The sequence below is a fragment of the Sinohyriopsis cumingii genome, chromosome 2 (genome assembly GCF_028554795.1).
Source record: "Sinohyriopsis cumingii isolate HCF-2022 chromosome 2, ASM2855479v2, whole genome shotgun sequence".
NCBI lineage: Eukaryota > Metazoa > Mollusca > Bivalvia > Unionida > Unionidae > Sinohyriopsis > Sinohyriopsis cumingii.
The window spans coordinates 32,579,834-32,601,419 of NC_142962.1; the positions used below are offsets into that span (position 1 = coordinate 32,579,834).

Below are 21,586 nucleotides of genomic sequence, written 5' to 3' on the forward strand. Positions count from 1 at the left end.
TGTCACAATGTCTGGTACTTATGCTTGATTTTTGTTTCTACTCACAACATTTCAGAGATTATATGTCTACAGAATGTCACAATGTCTGGTACTTATGCTTGATTTTTGTTTCTACTCACAACATTTCAAGTTAAATGTTACAGAATGTCACAATGTCTGGTACTTATGCTTGATTTTTGTTTCTACTCACAACATTTCAAGTTAATGTTACAGAATGTCACAATGTCTGGTACTTATGCTTGATTTTTGTTTCTACTCACAACATTTCAAGTTAATGTTACAGAATGTCACAATGTCTGGTACTTATGCTTGATTTTTGTTTCTACTCACAACATTTCAAGTTAATGTTACAGAATGTCACAATGTCTGGTACTTATGCTTGATTTTTGTTTCTACTCACAACATTTCAAGTTAATGTTACAGAATGTCACAATGTCTGGTACTTATGCTTGATTTTTGTTTCTACTCACAACATTTCAAGTTAATGTTACAGAATGTCACAATGTCTGGTACTAATGCTTGATTTTTGTTTCTACTCACAACATTTCAAGTTAATGTTACAGAATGTCACAATGTCTGGTACTTATGCTTGATTTTTGTTTCTACTCACAACATTTCAAGTTAATGTTACAGAATGTCACAATGTCTGGTACTTATGCTTGATTTTTGTTTCTACTCACAACATTTCAAGTTAATGTTACAGAATGTCACAATGTCTGGTACTTATGCTTGATTTTTGTTTCTACTCACAACATTTCAAGTTAATGTTACAGAATGTCACAATGTCTGGTACTTATGCTTGATTTTTGTTTCTACTCACAACATTTCAAGTTAATGTTACAGAATGTCACAATGTCTGGTACTTATGCTTGATTTTTGTTTCTACTCACAACATTTCAAGTTAATGTTACAGAATGTCACAATGTCTGGTACTTATGCTTGATTTTTGTTTCTACTCACAACATTTCAAGTTAATGTTACAGAATGTCACAATGTCTGGTACTTATGCTTGATTTTTGTTTCTACTCACAACATTTCAAGTTAATGTTACAGAATGTCACAATGTCTGGTACTTATGCTTGATTTTTGTTTCTACTCACAACATTTCAAGTTAATGTTACAGAATGTCACAATGTCTGGTACTTATGCTTGATTTTTGTTTCTACTCACAACATTTCAAGTTAATGTTACAGAACGTCACAATGTCTGGTACTTATGCTTGATTTTTGTTTCTACTCACAACATTTCAAGTTAATGTTACAGAACGTCACAATGTCTGGTACTTATGCTTGATTTTTGTTTCTACTCACAACATTTCAAGTTAATGTTACAGAACGTCACAATGTCTGGTACTTATGCTTGATTTTTGTTTCTACTCACAACATTTCAAGTTAATGTTACAGAACGTCACAATGTCTGGTACTTATGCTTGATTTTTGTTTCTACTCACAACATTTCAAGTTAATGTTACAGAATGTCACAATGTCTGGTACTTATGCTTGATTTTTGTTTCTACTCACAACATTTCAAGTTAATGTTACAGAATGTCACAATGTCTGGTACTTATGCTTGATTTTTGTTTCTACTCACAACATTTCAAGTTAATGTTACAGAATGTCACAATGTCTGGTACTTATGCTTGATTTTTGTTTCTACTCACAACATTTCAAGTTAATGTTACAGAATGTCACAATGTCTGGTACTTATGCTTGATTTTTGTTTCTACTCACAACATTTCAAGTTAATGTTACAGAATGTCACAATGTCTGGTACTTATGCTTGATTTTTGTTTCTACTCACAACATTTCAAGTTAATGTTACAGAACGTCACAATGTCTGGTACTTATGCTTGATTTTTGTTTCTACTCACAACATTTCAAGTTAATGTTACAGAACGTCACAATGTCTGGTACTTATGCTTGATTTTTGTTTCTACTCACAACATTTCAAGTTAATGTTACAGAATGTCACAATGTCTGGTACTTATGCTTGATTTTTGTTTCTACTCACAACATTTCAAGTTAATGTTACAGAACGTCACAATGTCTGGTTGATTTTTGTTTCTACTCACAACATTTCAAGTTAATGTTACAGAATGTCACAATGTCTGGTACTTATGCTTGATTTTTGTTTCTACTCACAACATTTCAAGTTAATGTTACAGAACGTCACAATGTCTGGTACTTATGCTTGATTTTTGTTTCTACTCACAACATTTCAAGTTAATGTTACAGAATGTCACAATGTCTGGTACTTATGCTTGATTTTTGTTTCTACTCACAACATTTCAAGTTAATGTTACAGAACGTCACAATGTCTGGTTGATTTTTGTTTCTACTCACAACATTTCAAGTTAATGTTACAGAATGTCACAATGTCTGGTTGATTTTTGTTTCTACTCACAACATTTCAAGTTAATGTTACAGAACGTCACAATGTCTGGTTGATTTTTGTTTCTACTCACAACATTTCAAGTTAATGTTACAGAATGTCACAATGTCTGGTTGATTTTTGTTTCTACTCACAACATTTCAAGTTAATGTTACAGAACGTCACAATGTCTGGTTGATTTTTGTTTCTACTCACAACATTTCAAGTTAATGTTACAGAATGTCACAATGTCTGGTTGATTTTTGTTTCTACTCACAACATTTCAAGTTAATGTTACAGAATGTCACAATGTCTGGTACTAATGCTTGATTTTTGTTTCTACTCACAACATTTCAAGTTAATGTTACAGAATGTCACAATGTCTGGTACTAATGCTTGATTTTTGTTTCTACTCACAACATTTCAAGTTAATGTTACAGAATGTCACAATGTCTGGTACTAATGCTTGATTTTTGTTTCTACTCACAACATTTCAAGTTAATGTTACAGAATGTCACAATGTCTGGTACTAATGCTTGATTTTTGTTTCTACTCACAACATTTCAAGTTAATGTTACAGAATGTCACAATGTCTGGTACTTATGCTTGATTTTTGTTTCTACTCACAACATTTCAAGTTAATGTTACAGAACGTCACAATGTCTGGTACTTATGCTTGATTTTTGTTTCTACTCACAACATTTCAAGTTAATGTTACAGAATGTCACAATGTCTGGTACTTATGCTTGATTTTTGTTTCTACTCACAACATTTCAAGTTAATGTTACAGAATGTCACAATGTCTGGTACTTATGCTTGATTTTTGTTTCTACTCACAACATTTCAAGTTAATGTTACAGAATGTCACAATGTCTGGTTGATTTTTGTTTCTACTCACAACATTTCAAGTTAATGTTACAGAATGTCACAATGTCTGGTACTTATGCTTGATTTTTGTTTCTACTCACAACATTTCAAGTTAATGTTACAGAATGTCACAATGTCTGGTACTTATGCTTGATTTTTGTTTCTACTCACAACATTTCAAGTTAATGTTACAGAATGTCACAATGTCTGGTACTTATGCTTGATTTTTGTTTCTACTCACAACATTTCAAGTTAATGTTACAGAATGTCACAATGTCTGGTACTTATGCTTGATTTTTGTTTCTACTCACAACATTTCAAGTTAATGTTACAGAATGTCACAATGTCTGGTACTTATGCTTGATTTTTGTTTCTACTCACAACATTTCAAGTTAATGTTACAGAATGTCACAATGTCTGGTACTTATGCTTGATTTTTGTTTCTACTCACAACATTTCAAGTTAATGTTACAGAATGTCACAATGTCTGGTACTTATGCTTGATTTTTGTTTCTACTCACAACATTTCAAGTTAATGTTACAGAATGTCACAATGTCTGGTACTTATGCTTGATTTTTGTTTCTACTCACAACATTTCAAGTTAATGTTACAGAATGTCACAATGTCTGGTACTTATGCTTGATTTTTGTTTCTACTCACAACATTTCAAGTTAATGTTACAGAATGTCACAATGTCTGGTACTTATGCTTGATTTTTGTTTCTACTCACAACATTTCAAGTTAATGTTACAGAATGTCACAATGTCTGGTACTTATGCTTGATTTTTGTTTCTACTCACAACATTTCAAGTTAATGTTACAGAATGTCACAATGTCTGGTACTTATGCTTGATTTTTGTTTCTACTCACAACATTTCAAGAGTATGGGAAGAGGTGGGAGAGATCAACAATATCTTTATCCATATTTTACAACAAATTAGAAGGCCTAGGTACTCGCGGCTAAATGTGGTTGAAATTGACCCACTGGTTTCATAGAACAAATTGCAAATAACAAATGTTGATGGACAATACCATAAGCACTTCGTCTTTTTGCAATGTAAGCTACAAATCAGTTAACCTGTGAGAAGGTTTAGTAGAAAAATGAACTAAAATGCATTCAAACAAAATAAACAAATGAAAAACCAATGTTGTTCTAAGCTTGTATGTTTATTTGATCTAGCTTACCTGTACAACATATGGATGGCCTAGAGCTTTGCATGCCCTAACATTTGTTTTGAGGATATTTCCCAGCTGTTTGACAGCATCTGGATCTTTAAGGACCTCAACATTCTGTGTGGCTTGATTAATTATTCCATCCCAGACCTGATTGGGCAACAACATGTACCGTTCTATAAGATGTTCCTGTGCAACCTGATCTGTCTGGGCACTTATCATCATCCCCACGGCCTCGTAGAATGTGTGAACCTGAATATATATTGCAAAATACCCGTGATAAATTTCTTATAAGCATGTTCTAAGATTTTACTTGGATAAGCTATCCTAATATAATTAAAATGAATATTTCATGATTATTATGGTTGTACTATGAAAATAAGAGGTGCCTTAAAATTCAATTTAAAAAAGTGGCTATGACTTCAAAAGAATGGTCCACTAAAATAATAAATGCTAAAATTAAATTAATTTTAATACCACACTCATTTTACATTACACTGAAAACTGAGACAAATATGAGCAATCTCCATGGCTTACCCTGGCAAATTCCATCACATTTTATAATTGATTACCCACCTACCCATATAGATCCAGGGTCAGGAGCCCAATACAGTCACATACATTAGTGACTTCCTATTTCAACTTGATAAATGTAGTCAAAAATATTTTAACATCTACTATAATTGAATTTTTTCTGGGTAAATCTGACTGCTGACCCCCCTCACCCCCACCCCACCCCCGACCAAGAACAAAACTCTTCATGAGCACGCTTACCACATGACGGAGATAAATACAAAAATCTGTGCATTTCAAGCAAGGGGATAAGAGACCAATGGATGAATAAAAGATATCACAACATCCACTATGCTAACACATGAATTTAGTTTTTAACAATTTACAGTATGCTGTCTCTTGCCTGCTCCATTGCTGCACGATGATCTCTTCCCTATAACAGAAGTTCCCATCATAACCTTATTGGTAAGAAAAGCACTCCAGATTGTGACTAAAATGCCTGCATTTGCAACTAAACATTTTGAATTGTTGAATGAAAATTATCAACTGGCTGCCTCTGGTGATTAAATTCAAAATACAGCGATTTTAGAAAATGACAATATTTTATGCTGAAAACATTACAGATGCAATTTACATCAAAACATAATCTATCTGTTTCTTTAAGGTCAGACAGCATGAAGAGAGAGTTCAGAGACCTGATACTGCATACCGATGGCTGGCCAGAAAATGAACATTATGAATGCAGACATGTTATGTCCAACATATCTAGGTATCTTACGAAAAGTATCATTATGCATTTTTATAATTACTCTTTAATCTGTTTTTAACTAGAATCCTTGCTTTTTGTTATCTGTCATTAATTACCCACTTGGATGCTGCCGAATTATTAGGGTCTGGAAAACCAAAATTCACTTCTTGGAGTGCTAAAGAGATCAATATAATGAACTTTTGAAGGGTAATAGGAGTAATCCTACTGTTTAATTAAAACAAGCTTGATTACTGCTTATGCAACATTTTTAACAAATTAGAATTAACTGCAAAAGGTTCATAGTAAAGTCTAGGCTAATGACAAACATTCCATCGGAACAATGATGCTCAAGGGATGCAGCTGTACATTATACATAAGGTTAAAAACAAAGATACAAACCTGTTGTGGTTGAAGATCACATATTATAGTATTGATTCCATTTAAAATTTCCTCAATGAACGGCATGACCTCTCCAACCTGAACCTGCACAAAATGTTTTCGACACTTTTGTGCAATCTTGATAAATGTGTCACAGGCCATGTCCTGTACTCCGTCATGAGTTTCTGTCAAATAAAGTAATGGTAAATTTTATTTTAAAATTGTCATGAATATAAACTTTTGGATCTTAAAACTCTTCATACATGAGTACAATAGTCATACACAATGACTATTCCAATGATACATTTAAATATGAAGTAGCCAATAGCAAAATGGTCAACCAACATGCTCTACTACTTTAACAAGAAACTGCAGGAAAGCTGCAAGAACAAGTTTGCAATCTTTCACATCCATGTAATTTACAAGTTAGCATTTGCTTACCTTTATAAAACCAATCCAGTGATAAATATATTTGGCAACAATTTCATTTCCCTTTCCATTAATTAAACTTCTGTAACACTTTCACAAACACCAATGACTTGCATTATTGCTCTAAGGTTACAAAGACAACAAAAGGAACAACTTTGGTAAAACCCAGCTGACCAACACAGTCAACAAACAATGAGTGACTGCCATGGCACAAGGTCATGTAGATGTGTTGGGGTACATTAAGTAAGCCATTTGTCAATGCAACAAAATAATTTTTCTTTTTATCAATTCAATGCTTCTTTTGGCGATAAGTTTCATTACAATGTGATGTGATGTGATTTTGATTTTTTAACATAGCTTTAAAAAAATTTCAGTCATTATCACTACAATGTCTGCAATGTGGCAGTTTATAGTGATGTCTAGCACTGGGGCATCATGCCACAGACATGTAGCATGATGTCCCACCCAGTCACATTATCCTGACACCAGGCCGACCAGTCCTAACACTAACCTCTTAATGCTGAACACCAAGCGAGGCAGCTGTTAGTACCATTTTTAAGTCTCTGGTATGACTCGGCCGGGGATCGAACCCACGACCTCCCGCATCCAAGGTGGATGCTCTAACCACTAGGCCACCAGAGCGGTCTTTCATTACAATGAGTGCAAAAAAAAAAAAAAAAAAAAAAAAAAAACAATACGTAACAAATTCACATTTCAACTTGTAGGGAGTTGTAACACGGATGAGCAGCTCGGGCAGCAATTATGGGTGATGTTCATCTAAATATCTGTATTGGTTAAACTGTGACAGCCCAGATGAGGCAGTCCATTAACATGCATTATCCCTTGTTGTGACCTTGACCTTGAGGCATGGGGTATGACTGAATATGCACATTGTCAAATTAAGATGTGAAACAGTTTAATTAAAATGTCATTCTCTGTTCAATTATTTACATTTCCCCCTGCCATGAGACAAGGAGCATTCCTATGGTATATAAAACTGACTATTCATGATATACATCTTCATGGTTCAAAATGTGTACTTTGCAAAAGGATTCAAATCGCAGAATTACATTTTCCCTTGCTGTGACTGTGCCGCTGACAGACCTGCCAACCCTGATGAGTCCGTCTCAGTAAGGCAGTTGTTTTTTTTCCGTAAGATTGGCCAGTTTTCAGTAAGGTGTAACAAAATACCAGTAACTGCTATTGTAAAGCTGCAAAATTAATTAAAAGTTTGATGCATCAACAACAAACATTATGTTCAACTGAAAGGTTTGTAAAGTATGTGTAGACTATATTTACCACTAGTACAGTTGCACAAACTTTAGTTCAAAACCCTAAGCAGCTCAATGGCTTGTTGCTATCTCTAAACTCAACATATTTCTTGGAATTCTTTTCCATTTCACATGACGACGGCATTCGTATCTCCTGCCACAAAACATACTCAAACTGGCATGTGATGTCCAATAAACATAACTGTGTCCATTCCAGCTTTCATTCACAAGAATCTGAATACTCCTATTTATTCTTCAATGTTGATTATTAACACTTTTCTAGAAGTTTATTTTCCTTTCCATCTTCTTTCTGGATGCCATTTTTAAAAATTACATAATCAACGGTTTGATCATAGAGACACTTCGCATGAACAAAGAGGTGCAGTTTAAAGCGTCTGGGGTGCTCCTGTAAAGTTATTCTGGTTCCATGACTAATCTTATTAATTCCATGATGAAAGCTGGATCCAAATAAAACATGGATGAACCAATTATTTGGCTTTTTTGACAACGATCATTTTTCGTAAGTTTTTGCTGTAATGTCTTAAGTCCATATTACAGCAAAATCGTAAGAGTTGGCAGGTCTGTCTTGAGGTCGGGGCATAGATACAGTATGCAACACATCGTTAAGTTTTGATATATACTTGGGCAAAACTTTATTAAAATATCTTCAGCGATTCAAAACTTACAATCCTGACAAGGATACATGACACAAAAATATATTTTTCCTTCTCTGAACATAACAGGCATACAACAAAAAAAAAAAGATAATTTTATACAATGCATCCCATTTAGTCTATATAATCCTCTCTTCAGAGTAAAACAAATGCATTGGATGAAGACCATGATACAAAACAGAAATAGTCTATTTTATTATATATGCCTATGTTTGTACAGACTGACGTCTTGCTTCAATCTGGTAGGACTTTGGAGTAACAAATACCTAGCACTGGTAAGTTTCAATCCATATCTGAAATCCAAAGGTCTAGTTATGAAATTTACAAAAGCTCTGGAGGTCATGAAAAAATTCATTTTTACATGAATCATTCCTTAAAAAGTTTTCACTCAAATAAGAGTTATATGACAGTACATGTCTTTTAAGGTTTAAAAAGCAGCTGAAGTGGGTAATTGGTACTAACCATGCATAAATTCAAAGAGCTTGTTGACCACAGTCTTGAGGAACTTCCAGTGAGCTCTCAAGAAACGAGGATACTGTCCAACCACATACATGATATTGGATGCGATTATAGCTTTGTTGTCCTTGCCTCTTTTCTGTTCACATAGTCCCAGAAGGTCCTAAACATAGAATGCAAAGCAATTAGAGGGATTTAAATACAATTTAAATTTATAATTCCAACTAGATGTCTGTTCATGACCCACCACATTGCCAAAAACCTCATTCTACCAAAAAACTTAACAAAATAAGGGTAACACTATATCTGATCCTAAAACACTGATGGAATATACAGAAATTGCATCTTCAATATCTTTCTACCACGGAGTCTTCACAAGAAGTAAAATATGCTTGCACTCAGTTTCACCTATTGTACCTTATAATAGCCTTTTCAAAAGTATGCAATCTAAAAGTAGTGAAAGCAAAACTGGCATATTTAATAATTATATTTATCTACAAATCGCTCACAAGATTAGACAATGTCTGAAATTCTGAATATTTGATCCAAAGAGATATTATATATAGCTGCTAAATCGCATGCTGATGAATTGATGCTGTCAGTGATATAGTGGCAAGGACATTCCCTATTTATGACAGCTCATAGGTAGCCACCAGAAAAATATTATTCAAGTGTTAGGCATTTCTGTCAGCAAGGTCTTGCAACATTTTCCTAGTATGTTTGTTATGTCGCAGGATCAGAACACTGTTACAAACAGATGTCATTATCCAGACAATTTCATGATCTGTAGCAAAGAAAAATCCTTCATAGCCTACCCAGTTTTGTCAAGTTTATTTAGGAGATAAGAGTAGTGTATTTGACAATTTGAGGATGTTAATGGTTGTTTTACTGCCACAGATCAAGTTTTATTGGTAGGGTGTTAAGTCCAGTAAAATAGACACCTGCAACAGCAAAACAACAATTGATGTCCCTAAATACTCAAACACACAATAATTATCCCCATTCTAACACACTTCAGGAAATACTGTCGCAAGAAAGAGCTATAGCAGGGAATGTATTTCTTTGTGGCACAGAGTTTTACAGCACAGCAAAACGTGGATTATCTAAAATTCTGAGGCAACTGCATCTTGCACAGAAACACACCACAGCATCCCACCTGCAACGAGGATGTTTCAAACATGCATCCTTTTCTTCACTAATCCAGCATACTAATCACTGAGTTGCCATGGCACCAATACTGAGAGACATGGCATCACTTCCAACAATATCTGGTAGATTTTACTACTGCAAATTTGTTATGATTCACCAAACAGAAAGTGCATTACATTTGCAAGTGTTTTAGAATTTATTTTTACCTCTCGTTCAGATGATTGCTTACATGGATAATTCCATATCTCTCAACCTTTCCCGACACTCAATCATTGTTTGCTGAATGGTTTCTCGTTAAAGGATTCCCTGTAATGATAGCATTTTAAGTTAGCATGCATCAAACTCAATGAATTTTAAGGAGTGCAGTTTATATTTATTGTCCAATACATTTGGTTAAGCCTCAAGCCATCTTCTACTTTAAGGAACCTACCTTAATGACGGTAACTAGGAAACGTTTCTCGTCATCTTCATGCATAGCACCACTGATTGAACCAATAGCCCAACATAGCTGAAATAAAAATAAGAAACTTCAGAGCATTTTCAAGACAATTTTAGACAATTTATGGATATGAAATTAGTGTTTCAAGGTCCAAGACGAGATTCTTTGGCTGTGGGCATGTCAATATATTTCCTGCATTAACCCATTAGACCTTTTTTATTACTTAACTGTTCATAAAAATTGAATTCAAAATGTGGTTTAGTCTTTTAAATATGTGGAAGGAGTCATACAATTGCAACGATGCAAGCAGAAGTTGATCAACAGATGGTGCAACTGGTATTATAACATTACCCGCTACTGGCCGATTTTTCAACTGATAGGCAGGACAACATTCACAAGCTTGATCTTTGTCAATCAAATGCTTGGGTTTCCTCAATCTCAGCTAAAACCATAGTATTTAGTTTGGAAAGTTTTATCACAATCATACCAAGAGGTGATCATGGAGGTTCAAGCAAGGGCAGCGGGTTCAGATGTGTTGCAGCAAATTGTGGGAATACAAATGCAGATGGGTTTTCCATGTATTCCTTCCCGAAAAACTAAGCACTTCGTCGAAGGGGGACAAATTTTTTAAAAATCAAAAGAGCAAACTGGGATGATCGGACTAAGTTTTCTGCCCACTGCTCCTTTCATTTCACACTAGAATGCTTCCTATTTAGGAATAGATTTAGGTATATTATTGTATCTATGATATTCAACAGATCAGTCACCACATCATTTCCATTTGTACCCTGAAAAATGTTCTTTCATAGTTTCCAAAACAAATGCAGTAAATATCTCATAAATCAAGAACTGAGATATAAACATTTGATAAATACTGTCAAAATTTTCATGTTGCCTTCAACTTTGTTTGACCATGTGAATAGAAAAATCTTTCTGCTGGTAGATTTAGAAGGCCTACTTATATATTTAATTGTTGGACTAATGTGTGAATCAGTTTACATATAGATATATTTACAAACATGACGTGGTTTATTCCCATCCCCAATTAATAAAAAATCTCTATAAATCAAAATGTAGTAGAAATTTTACAATATTGTGTATGGTTTTTTCAGTGGTGGTGGTGTTGTCATGTTCAACAAGTTTTCAGTCATATTGTGATTAATTATTTTTTGAAAGTCAGTGAATAGCCATCAGTATAAGTGACTGATATATGTTCTCTAATAAGGTATGTTTTGTTTTAGATTATTGCTGCACATGAGGAACAATGTTCACAACAGGCAGACAATGAGACAACTCAGGATCAAGGATTAGAAAATTCATTTGACATGAAAGAGGTAGACAAAATTTAGCTTAACTGTGTGTGTATATATATACAGAAATAAATTAAATGAAGAACTACAGCTTAAACGTTTGGAGAAAAGGAAAGCTTTGATCATCATAAAGAAAAACTGTTGGCATTTAAAAACACATTTTTAAAATATGTTTCAAACACATTCTGTCATGGTGGATAGGGGCTTTTATTAATTCATCATAGGAAATTTGGGAACTATTTTCTTTATCCCAAAAACAATTTCATCTTAAAATTTCTAAATGCAAAAATAACTCGCCCAAACAAAGTAGTATTCAAAAGTAATAAAACTGATGCAATTGACCTTTTTCAGGTAGATGAATATGAAACTGATAAAGTGAAGCCTCTGACTATATCCATTGGTTACCAAGTCAACAAAAAGATAAAACAGCAGTCAAAGAAATGCCAGACTTATTTTAAGACGCCAAACCAACGACTCGACCTGAAGTGAAGATGATAAGCACAGGTACTCGTATATTTTCAGATAATCACTTCTGGTTATCATTTTTTTCCAGGCAATAGTTGACAAAAGAAAATCAAAGCCATTTTGTTTGTTCAATTAGTAGATCTATTTCTTATTGATCAATGATATTTGGCATGCAAAAGCATCTTATGGAATACATGTCATATTGACTGTATTGATCTAGTAATTTATTGAATTTAGATACATTTTTGTTAATGCACACTTTAATTTTCATTCAAGATAGCATAAAACAAAGCTCTGATGAATATCTAATTCTCACCTGCCCATACTGCAATGCTTGCTTAGTCTTTTTCATCTTAAAATCTGACTACAATTTTTTTTTTGTCTCAACAAAATGATGGACTTGGATGCATTTTACATCAAAGAAAACTCCTCCTTTTACTTACAGTGTTGAGGTTTTTCCAAGACCACTCTGTGCCATTAACTTGATTATGAAGCTTTTCAGTCATAATGGCTTCAGTGTCACCATAATCAAGATGTGTCAAATATACTGAAAAAAATTTAAATTCCAAGTATTGCCAGATATTTTCAATCATATTGCAATCAAATGGAAAAGTTACAAATTTGCATCAGTTAATAATATACTAATATATACATTATAACACAAATTCAGATATACCATGATTCTGGCATGGCTTCGTAAAGTTTGCAATAATTTCAGCAATTTTTTTTTAAAGTACTGCAGTTTTGTGCCAAAATAGCAATATTTAATCATTTATATGATGTCTTATATGCTTGAGCAAAAAATGTTTTTATCTCTTTTGTCTTTTGTTATATGAACAAAGATATGAAAAGTTTGTGAATTTTCATTTCATTTATGCCAATAGTGTTTCACCGCACTTTGATCATAGTTATTTGTGAAATACGTCAGGCAATGCAGTATTTTAAAAAAGACTAACCTGAATTTATAGGTCAATTAATTAAAGTAATTACTGATGGTCAAAGTCCATCACTCAGCTAAAGGTTATTGAAATTATGGGGTAATGGTTTATTAAAACCTACTTGTTTACTAAGACAACTTTTAACACATAAAAATTTGGCTTCTTACCAAGTGTTTCTCTCATGTTTTTGTAGAGGTTGATTGAGTCTGTGTCCTTCATAAATTCACGGACCACCTCTCCTTGCTCATTCTCTATGACAAGAACTTCTTCAGGCTTTGCCATACGAGAGATCATCACTCGCCTCACCTTTTTTAAAAGAAAAAGATGTGTAATAGACCTATTTACACTAGTGCAAGTTTTCATTTTATGCCGATCATTAAAACTTGCTCACAAGTTTAGTCCAGCCAGCAGATCTGGGTCTGTGCAATTTATGAGGAATAATCTGTGGAACAAACAATATAGACACTGATCTGCCTGCACCATATATGGCAGATCAGGGTATAGGATGTTCACTTGGAACTGGGTATCCAAAACTTATTTTAAAAACAGGTAGTAACTGCTACAATATCCAAGATAAAACGCAACTAAATCTGAGTTTGTAAACCTTGTATCCACCCGTGCAGCCCAAATTGTCTAATTCCACAATCTTTTTTTTCAAAAAAAATAGAAAAATTTTAAAAACTATTTCAATAGCATGAAAGTTTCATCAGGTCATTCACGTATGCATACAAATTTAAATTGTCACCCTTTTGTGGTTTTTGCCTTTTTGTGTAATCAAGGTTTCTGTCCGAATAGCCAGTCCAGAAAGTTTCAATTGCTTTGAATCAACTAATGTTCTACTGTCCAAATGGAATTTCCAGGAATTGTAGACATGAATTCTTTTAACTGGAAAGTGTTGAAAAAAAAAAAAAAAAACATCCTTCTTGAGTGCCAGGATTTTAAAAATAGCCACTATGGCAGCTATATTAGATGCAAGATATCAGCTGCATTTAGGTCATTTAGGACAAATAAGACAACATTAGAAGACTTGGGTGAAAACCCATGTAGTAATTCACTGTGGCAGACACATTTGTCACATTAGTGCCATTATCTTTCAGGTGGCAATTTCCACTTCAAACATATCCGGCATTTGAAACATTCCAAGATTTGTACAATTGTCCATGAGACACAGTACAAAGTCACCAAATATATAATTTAAGATTAAAATAATTTTTGATTATAGGTTTGAAAGTCGGTATGAATGTATAGGATTTAATGTTGTATCATCAGCACCATCTGTGCTATATGCATAGCTGCCAACCTTCCAGGCTCACAATTAGTGAAAATAGGGATAAAAAGTCGTGAATTTGGACAAGAATTCGTGAAAAATACCATGACAATAACTCCATCCACTCCGACCGTCAATACTATACTATATCAAGTTCGCAATATAAAACTAAAACACTACATATATGCAGAAATATTTATTTATCAAGACATGATACTGTGGCAGACTTGAACTTCCTCAACTGCTTGATCGTAAATTTGTTTTCTAAACAGTTCAGACTTCTTGCCAGCTGGTTGATCTTGGTGACTAAAATTACTGACAAATTTTCTGCAGCTAATGAGACCCTAAAGTCTTATTTTTCCTCACAAGAGAAAATACACTTTCGCTTGCACTATTGCTGTGAGGAATGCACAGGAGCTGCAGCACTTTTGGTCCTTCCACACGAAAATTTGGAATCGATTTTCGAGTCCGGCAACATTTATCAGAACAAATGTTTAGCATGGTCTCCAGCTTATAAAGGTAGATTGTGTTCGACAAGAAAACTCACAAATAATATTTCAGTGTTGGTAGCCTGCATTTCTTCCGCCAATTGTTTAAAATATTCCGGAGCTGAAATCTGCGAATTCTTAATTTTCCCAACTTCTACATGTTTTTTGCAACCGACGTGCTTCCTCACATCGTCTCTGCGATGGCGCACTGAGTGCAAAAAGCATGATGAATATCAATGTTTAATGGCAGAATGCACGGCCAATTTTTTATATATTCCAAATTAAACTTCACTTTTTGAGTAGTAAAGTTCTTTTTTCTTAGTGGTGAAGACGTTTTCAAAATCGTACATGCGATGCTGAACCGTAACTCAAATCATTGTTGGTGACGCATGCGCGGAGCAAAATTCCGGTTAGGCCCCAGTTTCTCTCAAATGCATTTGTAAAACTACTCTTATACATACAGATTAAAATAGGCTAAAATGCTTGCTACTGGGCCAACTGTACTAATCGGCTGTAGATCTACTAATATCGCGACAAGCAGTACCGGACCGTTTCGGCAACTGCGAATATCACGACTAACGCTTAACGGGAAATCGGTTATTTTATTAAAGATTTAAAATAATTGAGGATTGGAGAAATTCGTGAATTTTTGACTTGCGGCGTGAATCCGTGAATCGCTGAAAAAGTCGTGAAATTCACACCAAATTCGTGAGGGTTGGCAGCTATGTATATGGTGCAGATTTTTGTTACACTTCCCAAAAAAGTATACACAAGAAAGATTAAAAAAGGGAGTAAATTCATCAAAACATAAAGTCACATTGTTATATAATTCCAACTAATTTATACAGTCTAAGACATTGTTAGCATGAGTATCATTACAAGAAAAATCCCAGGACAAAAAGGTTCCACATTCATAAGCTTGATGAGGGATATTGGTTTGAAAAGAAAAATAACAAAAAATAGGATTAATTATATAAAACACAGGTAGACCACGTGTGAAAACTAAAGTTAAATGTAAGCAAGATCTAGAATGGAAAGTTCCATATTGCAGTTCTCGTCAGATGAATCAGAAATTCAAACACGTTTGTTACAAGTTACTTGAACACTTACTAAAACTTTATGACAAAAGTTAGGTGCCAAACTGCCAAAGCAAACAAGATCATACCATTTTATTTTCCAATTACTAGGAAATTGGGGTAGGAGTGGGGGGCACAAAAACAGGAAATGTACAGTATGTAACAGTGTAAAAGACAAAATGACTCCAGAATAACTTCCCACCCCCCATTTGTTTGCTGGGGATTAAAATTAATGAATCCAGTTAAAGAAATTATGTAGAAAAAAATACTGTGCAAGTCCTATAATGGTTCCAACCATGAAACAACACTAGAAGTTTCATGGGGATAAAAAAACAAACCAATGTAATGGGATACTAAAGCTGATCTTAACTGTGAAAGGGTGTACATAATGCCCCATTTCAGCAATTTACTCCAGATATTGGATTCCCAACTGATCATTCCTGCCCCCCCAAAAAAGGACCTTGACTAGGACACCAAAAACAGATAATCCTACCTCCCAACGGATGGACAACTAAGACCCACTCCAAAATGTATCCCTAATTGATCACCTCCACCCCTTGCGATTTTCTCTCATTCCAATTATCCATAAAATATTTGTGTACACTAACTGCATGCATCAGCTTATATTAAGAAAAGGGGTAGTTTATAATACAGATGGGGCTCAAATACGACAGCATTTAGCAAATGAAAGGCTGAAAATGCCTGCCCCATAAGTTCAATCAAAAATTGTGGCAAGTTGCATAAAACCATCCTAATCTGTGTTAGAGACGAATTCCCAAATCATGTTCAAGCATTTACTCGTACATTCAGAATTTTATTCATCTGCCATTGGATCTGCTGAAAATCTTTAGAAAGATATCGTCTTGTGCATACTCGAGATAAAACTGGATTGTAGAGTTGTCTTCTGATTGGCATTTCACCATGGGACTTTCCCAGCAGTAATGGTGATGTGCTGGCAGAATATGGAGTCTCCCTGTACAAATCTGCTGCAAGGGAATTCCAGTACTCCAGACAAATCTTGAAAATTTCCACTTCATCCACCTCTGACAGCAAAATCAGGTAATGTAGAGACTGAAATAAATAAATGTAGACAACATTTGATCTTACGAAGGGTAAACCCGCCCCATCAATGACAAAAGCATTCTATTCATCATTATCCAGCTGTCTTAAGTGTTAGCAAAGTAAACAATACATTAGTCAAAGACCTCATTTTCTTAAACTGTTTTGAAATCAAAACTGGAAATCAAGCTAATTTTATCCACCCCAAAAACTTGTGGTTCCATCTTTACTTTGTAAAAATAGGAGTGTCATGAATATTAAATTATATGCTCAATTTGTCAAATTGCTTTGCAGAAATCATTTTTCTTTATTCAGTCCTGGATACGTTTACCTTTGACCTATTAACCCCAAAACTAATATGCGCCTGTCTAGTTTCAAATGCAAGTATTCCACAAAGGTTGGTCATGGTTTGCATAAGAGGACTCAGTTCTCTTTCAGAAACTTTTTCTGTCAAGTCTCACCCACCTTGAACCCAACAAGCAAAGTCAACTTCATTGTCTCAAATGCAAGGTAGTCCCAAAATATTGTTTATGTATGTGGCAGAGAACAAAACAGTTCCTGCTTTCAGTCACTATGACCTTGACCTTTATCCAGACTTGCCAACCCCAACAAGTCAGTCACAATAAGGCAGTTGATTCCACCCCCACCCCCCACATCTGACCAGTTTGTAACAAAATCATGTAATACTATTGTAAAGTTGGAAAACATGATTTAAAATGTTCAGTGTTTGAAACTGATCTGATAATGCAGCAACAGAAAATAGTATGTTCAACTGAAAAGTTTTTAAAGTAAATATAAAGTAACCTTGTCCCTTCCTGCCTTTTATCCACAAATATCTGAATAGTCCCTTTATTCTTATGTACATTGCTTGTTGGATGCCATTTTTTAAAAAAAAACTTCTATAATCAAGAAGATGCTTTGCATGAAATAATGTAAGCATTTCAAAGCATCTAAAGCACTACTATAAAAGTTAGTCAGGTTCCCTGATTAACACCACTAAATCAATATGAAACCCAGATCCAAATCAAACATGGATGAGCCAATTATCTGGATTTTATTGCTCAATCTTATTTCCATAGTTTTAGCTATTATTCCAGAAGTCCATATTTTAAGGGTCATTTTCAGAAGTCAAAATTGTAATGGTTCTACTATCTGCTCTTTCCTAAAACGAACAAGTGTCTCAAATGCAAGTGATCCACAAAAATTGGTCCAAAAATGATGATAAGAGTTCAAGATATTTTAGTTTGTTATGAACCTCATTCAATCAACCCAATTATCATGTAATATAAACTCCTCATGAAAGACAGTAGCTGGAACAGGAATGAAACTGCTCGTCATGAACTAAAAGGCAACAGTCTTATGCTGAATGTGAATTTATTTATAAAATGTTAATCCTTTATAACAATTAAAGCCAAAATAATGGGATGCATCAGCGAACACACATTATGACACATTTAATATATGATTCAACTTTCTTCCAGTCACTTAAAATATATTAAAAAAAACAGACTTGCCCTGCTGCATACAAGTACATGTATACCAACCCAACACGGAAATTCACCAGTCACTGGTGTCAGGGCAAAAGAACATTTGTCAATATATATACAAAGCCTATGACTGCTTACTGGTGTATAAAATACATTCTGCATAATTCTAATCTGACAAGATTTTTTTGTCATGGTGTCAAAACAAAGCTAAGGGTCCAATGGAAAAACTGGGTAGGTCATGAAACTGGAACCTCATTTTTTAAGGCCTTACAATGACTGGAGTTAGAACCTGAATACTTTCAGGATGTTGGGTTCTTCTTCTAGCTTGCTCACCTAAATGCAACACTGCTGAATGGCAGGTTAGTAGATCAAAGAATGGTTTCTAATAGAAAACAAGTGTATAGGCTATTATGAACAAAATCTAATCAAGTATGTGGAGAGGAAAGAAACAATTACTGTCTGATGGAACTGGAACAAGAAAAGCTGGCATCTATCTTCAAATACACTCAGAACCATTATCAGACTAATATTTATAAAAAAAACTTGTTTACCTCCATCAGCATTTCATGTAACTCTGGTTTCTTTTCCACAAGGACAGCATGTTCTTTAAGAAATGTGCAGAGGAAGAGGCTGAGATTTTGAATGAACATCTGCTCGTCATCAGTGCCTCTGCTGTAGGCTTCCTTTAGATTCGTTTGTAGCGAAAGCATCTGGAATAGGAATGAATGTGTAACAATTTTTACTCTTTCTATGTGCCTTTGAGCACATACTTTATGATGATGTAGCAAAATGCAGGCAATTGGAATCAAGATACAGAAAATGAATAGGCTGCATGATTTAGCACCAATGGCTTACTAATTTATAGTCAGTACATGTAGTAAATGGGGGAGTTTTAATCTCACTTAATCAGAAGATTTTCAACAGCTTTTGTTGCTGTTGATAGGACACCTAAAAAACAGTTCAAATAATAAATTCATCAACTGACTAATAACCTGATTTAATAAACAATAAAAACATTAGTATTTTTATACACTATGCTATATCCCAGCAATACAAAACATTCTGCATTCACGTGATAACATACAGAAACTGAATGTCTAGAAGCAAAGAAAATAAAAACTTTTTTCCCTTTCATGTAATAATAAGATTAACAATTTTCAAAATGGGAAACTACTATGACCTCTTATCATCATAATAAGCAATGCTGACACATACATGTGACTCAAGTTTTAATAGATATCAATGAGTCATCCACTTTATCAGTTCCTCAATTTTGCAATTTGTGAAAAATAAATCAGGTGAAAAAATAAACATTTTGGCAAATATTCACAGTGAACAAAAGTTCAATTTTTCTGCCATTCTCCCCAGGAGGCACCTAAAACTGACCCCGTTTCTTTTTCACACAAGTAGAATAATGAATCAACTTAATTTTAGTTCTATTTAATGAAAGCTCATTACATTCAATATCGAGAGCGATTCACTAAAGTGTCAAAATTGCCCTTTTAGGCACAGATCTCCATGGCAAACAGAACTTGGGTACAGGACAATTCTTAACTCCATTCTTCTAACAATTACCCATCTGTACAATTTTATGTTTTATTACAAAATGACTACTTGGCTTATATAGATTTCAGTCAATAAAAACTAACCAGGCTGTAAGCTACTAATTGATTAAAAAAATGTGCCTTTAATTACATGATTAATTGTAACCTTTTAATTGTCTCAAGCAATAAGGGTATTGTGAATGACACATTACACATCCCCTTATTGTTTATTTGGGATTTTGATATAGATAACTTACATTTTTGTGAGAACTACTTTACTTCTTTCAGACACAGAGACTTTGACCCTTACACCTCAAAATCAATCAGACTCTTCCTTACCACAAGTGCAAAACATCCATAAAGTTTTACAATTGTTGATGGTGGACAATGAGTTATTGTGCTCAAACTAACTGATGGCTGGTCAGACTCATAACGTAACAACATAAACCCCACCTTTTAGTGGGCACATTCCAAAATGTTATTTTTAAATTAAAAATTTTGTTTCATTTGGGTCTCGAGTCTTCCAGATATGAAATCCTGTTTTTGTTTTATCAATCAATGTTCAATATAATAGTATATGCAACATAAAATTAACACTAAAATATTTCAACATATAATTTAAAACTTAAATCACCATTCAGTTTCTTGGATAGCCTTTTTTTATTTAAAAAAAAGGTAAATCTTATTTTTGGGGGAAATCTTGTAATCTCTGGATCAAGATAATGTATAACAAGATTAATTTTCAATGTATATTTAAATTCTTTTGTAACGGTGACAACTATATATATTTTTAACAATTTTAATTATCACTAAAATACTTCTCACAATTAATTTGTGCAAAAGAGGCCTAAGATACATGTTCAAAAATTGTCAAACCCCTTTGGGGAATACAAATTACAGTGATACTATTGTATATTGATACTATTTAGCCCAAACTTAATTAGTTTGCCCCCAGTTGTAATAAAATACATACAAGAGTTATCATAAGATATTTAAGAAAACAAAAATTAAAAAAAAAATTCAGCAAATTTAGTTGCAACAATGAATTTTCTTTTTTAAAGGACCAAATGAGTAGCAAACATTTTCAGTCTCAGGCCTACCACAAAATAATGAATGTAAATTGTATATGTTCAAAACAGTTATTCATTTATGAATAGCAAATCACAACAAATATTTGCTCCTGCACATTATTTTTCAATGGCAGACTGTAAACAATTATTCTAAGTAGTAAAAAATCACATTTCAGTCCAGACTTGTTTGTTTTAACTTGGCCATAATTAATGTAAAAAACTGCATGTAGTACAGTATCACATTAAATCTTTGTACAGTACTATGTTTCAGTCAAAGTTAAGTACCACATTTTAGTCCACACTCACATGTTTCAGTTAAGTATAGAATTGCATGCAGTACAGTGTAACACTTCAGCCCTAGTACAGTATTACATTCCATTCCTAGTATAAAATAACATTTCACTCCAGACTTAC

The 21,586-nt window shown here is 33.9% G+C and overlaps 1 protein-coding gene across 5 annotated transcripts in view; it reads right to left on the reverse strand.

Annotated features, from left to right (window-relative positions):
* LOC149804581 (exportin-1-like) overlaps positions 1-21,586 on the reverse strand; it is an 81,047-nt gene that overhangs the window by 36,327 nt on the left and 23,134 nt on the right. Inside the window, exons 11-18 of one of the 5 annotated variants that reach the window (XM_089941853.1) lie at positions 19,110-19,268; positions 16,886-17,083; positions 13,349-13,487; positions 12,687-12,790; positions 10,460-10,537; positions 8,887-9,043; positions 6,072-6,235; positions 4,424-4,663 (exon numbers count right to left, since the gene is read on the reverse strand). The exons of 3 other annotated variants lie outside the window; for them this stretch is intronic. In XM_089941853.1, the coding sequence (XP_089797979.1) occupies positions 4,424-4,663; positions 6,072-6,235; positions 8,887-9,043; positions 10,460-10,537; positions 12,687-12,790; positions 13,349-13,487; positions 16,886-17,083; positions 19,110-19,268 (1,239 nt within the window). Of the gene's footprint in view, positions 1-4,423; positions 4,664-6,071; positions 6,236-8,886; positions 9,044-10,459; positions 10,538-12,686; positions 12,791-13,348; positions 13,488-16,816; positions 17,084-19,109; positions 19,269-21,586 lie in introns of all 5 variants that reach the window. One more of the 5 variants, XM_089941837.1, reaches the window with a different exon arrangement.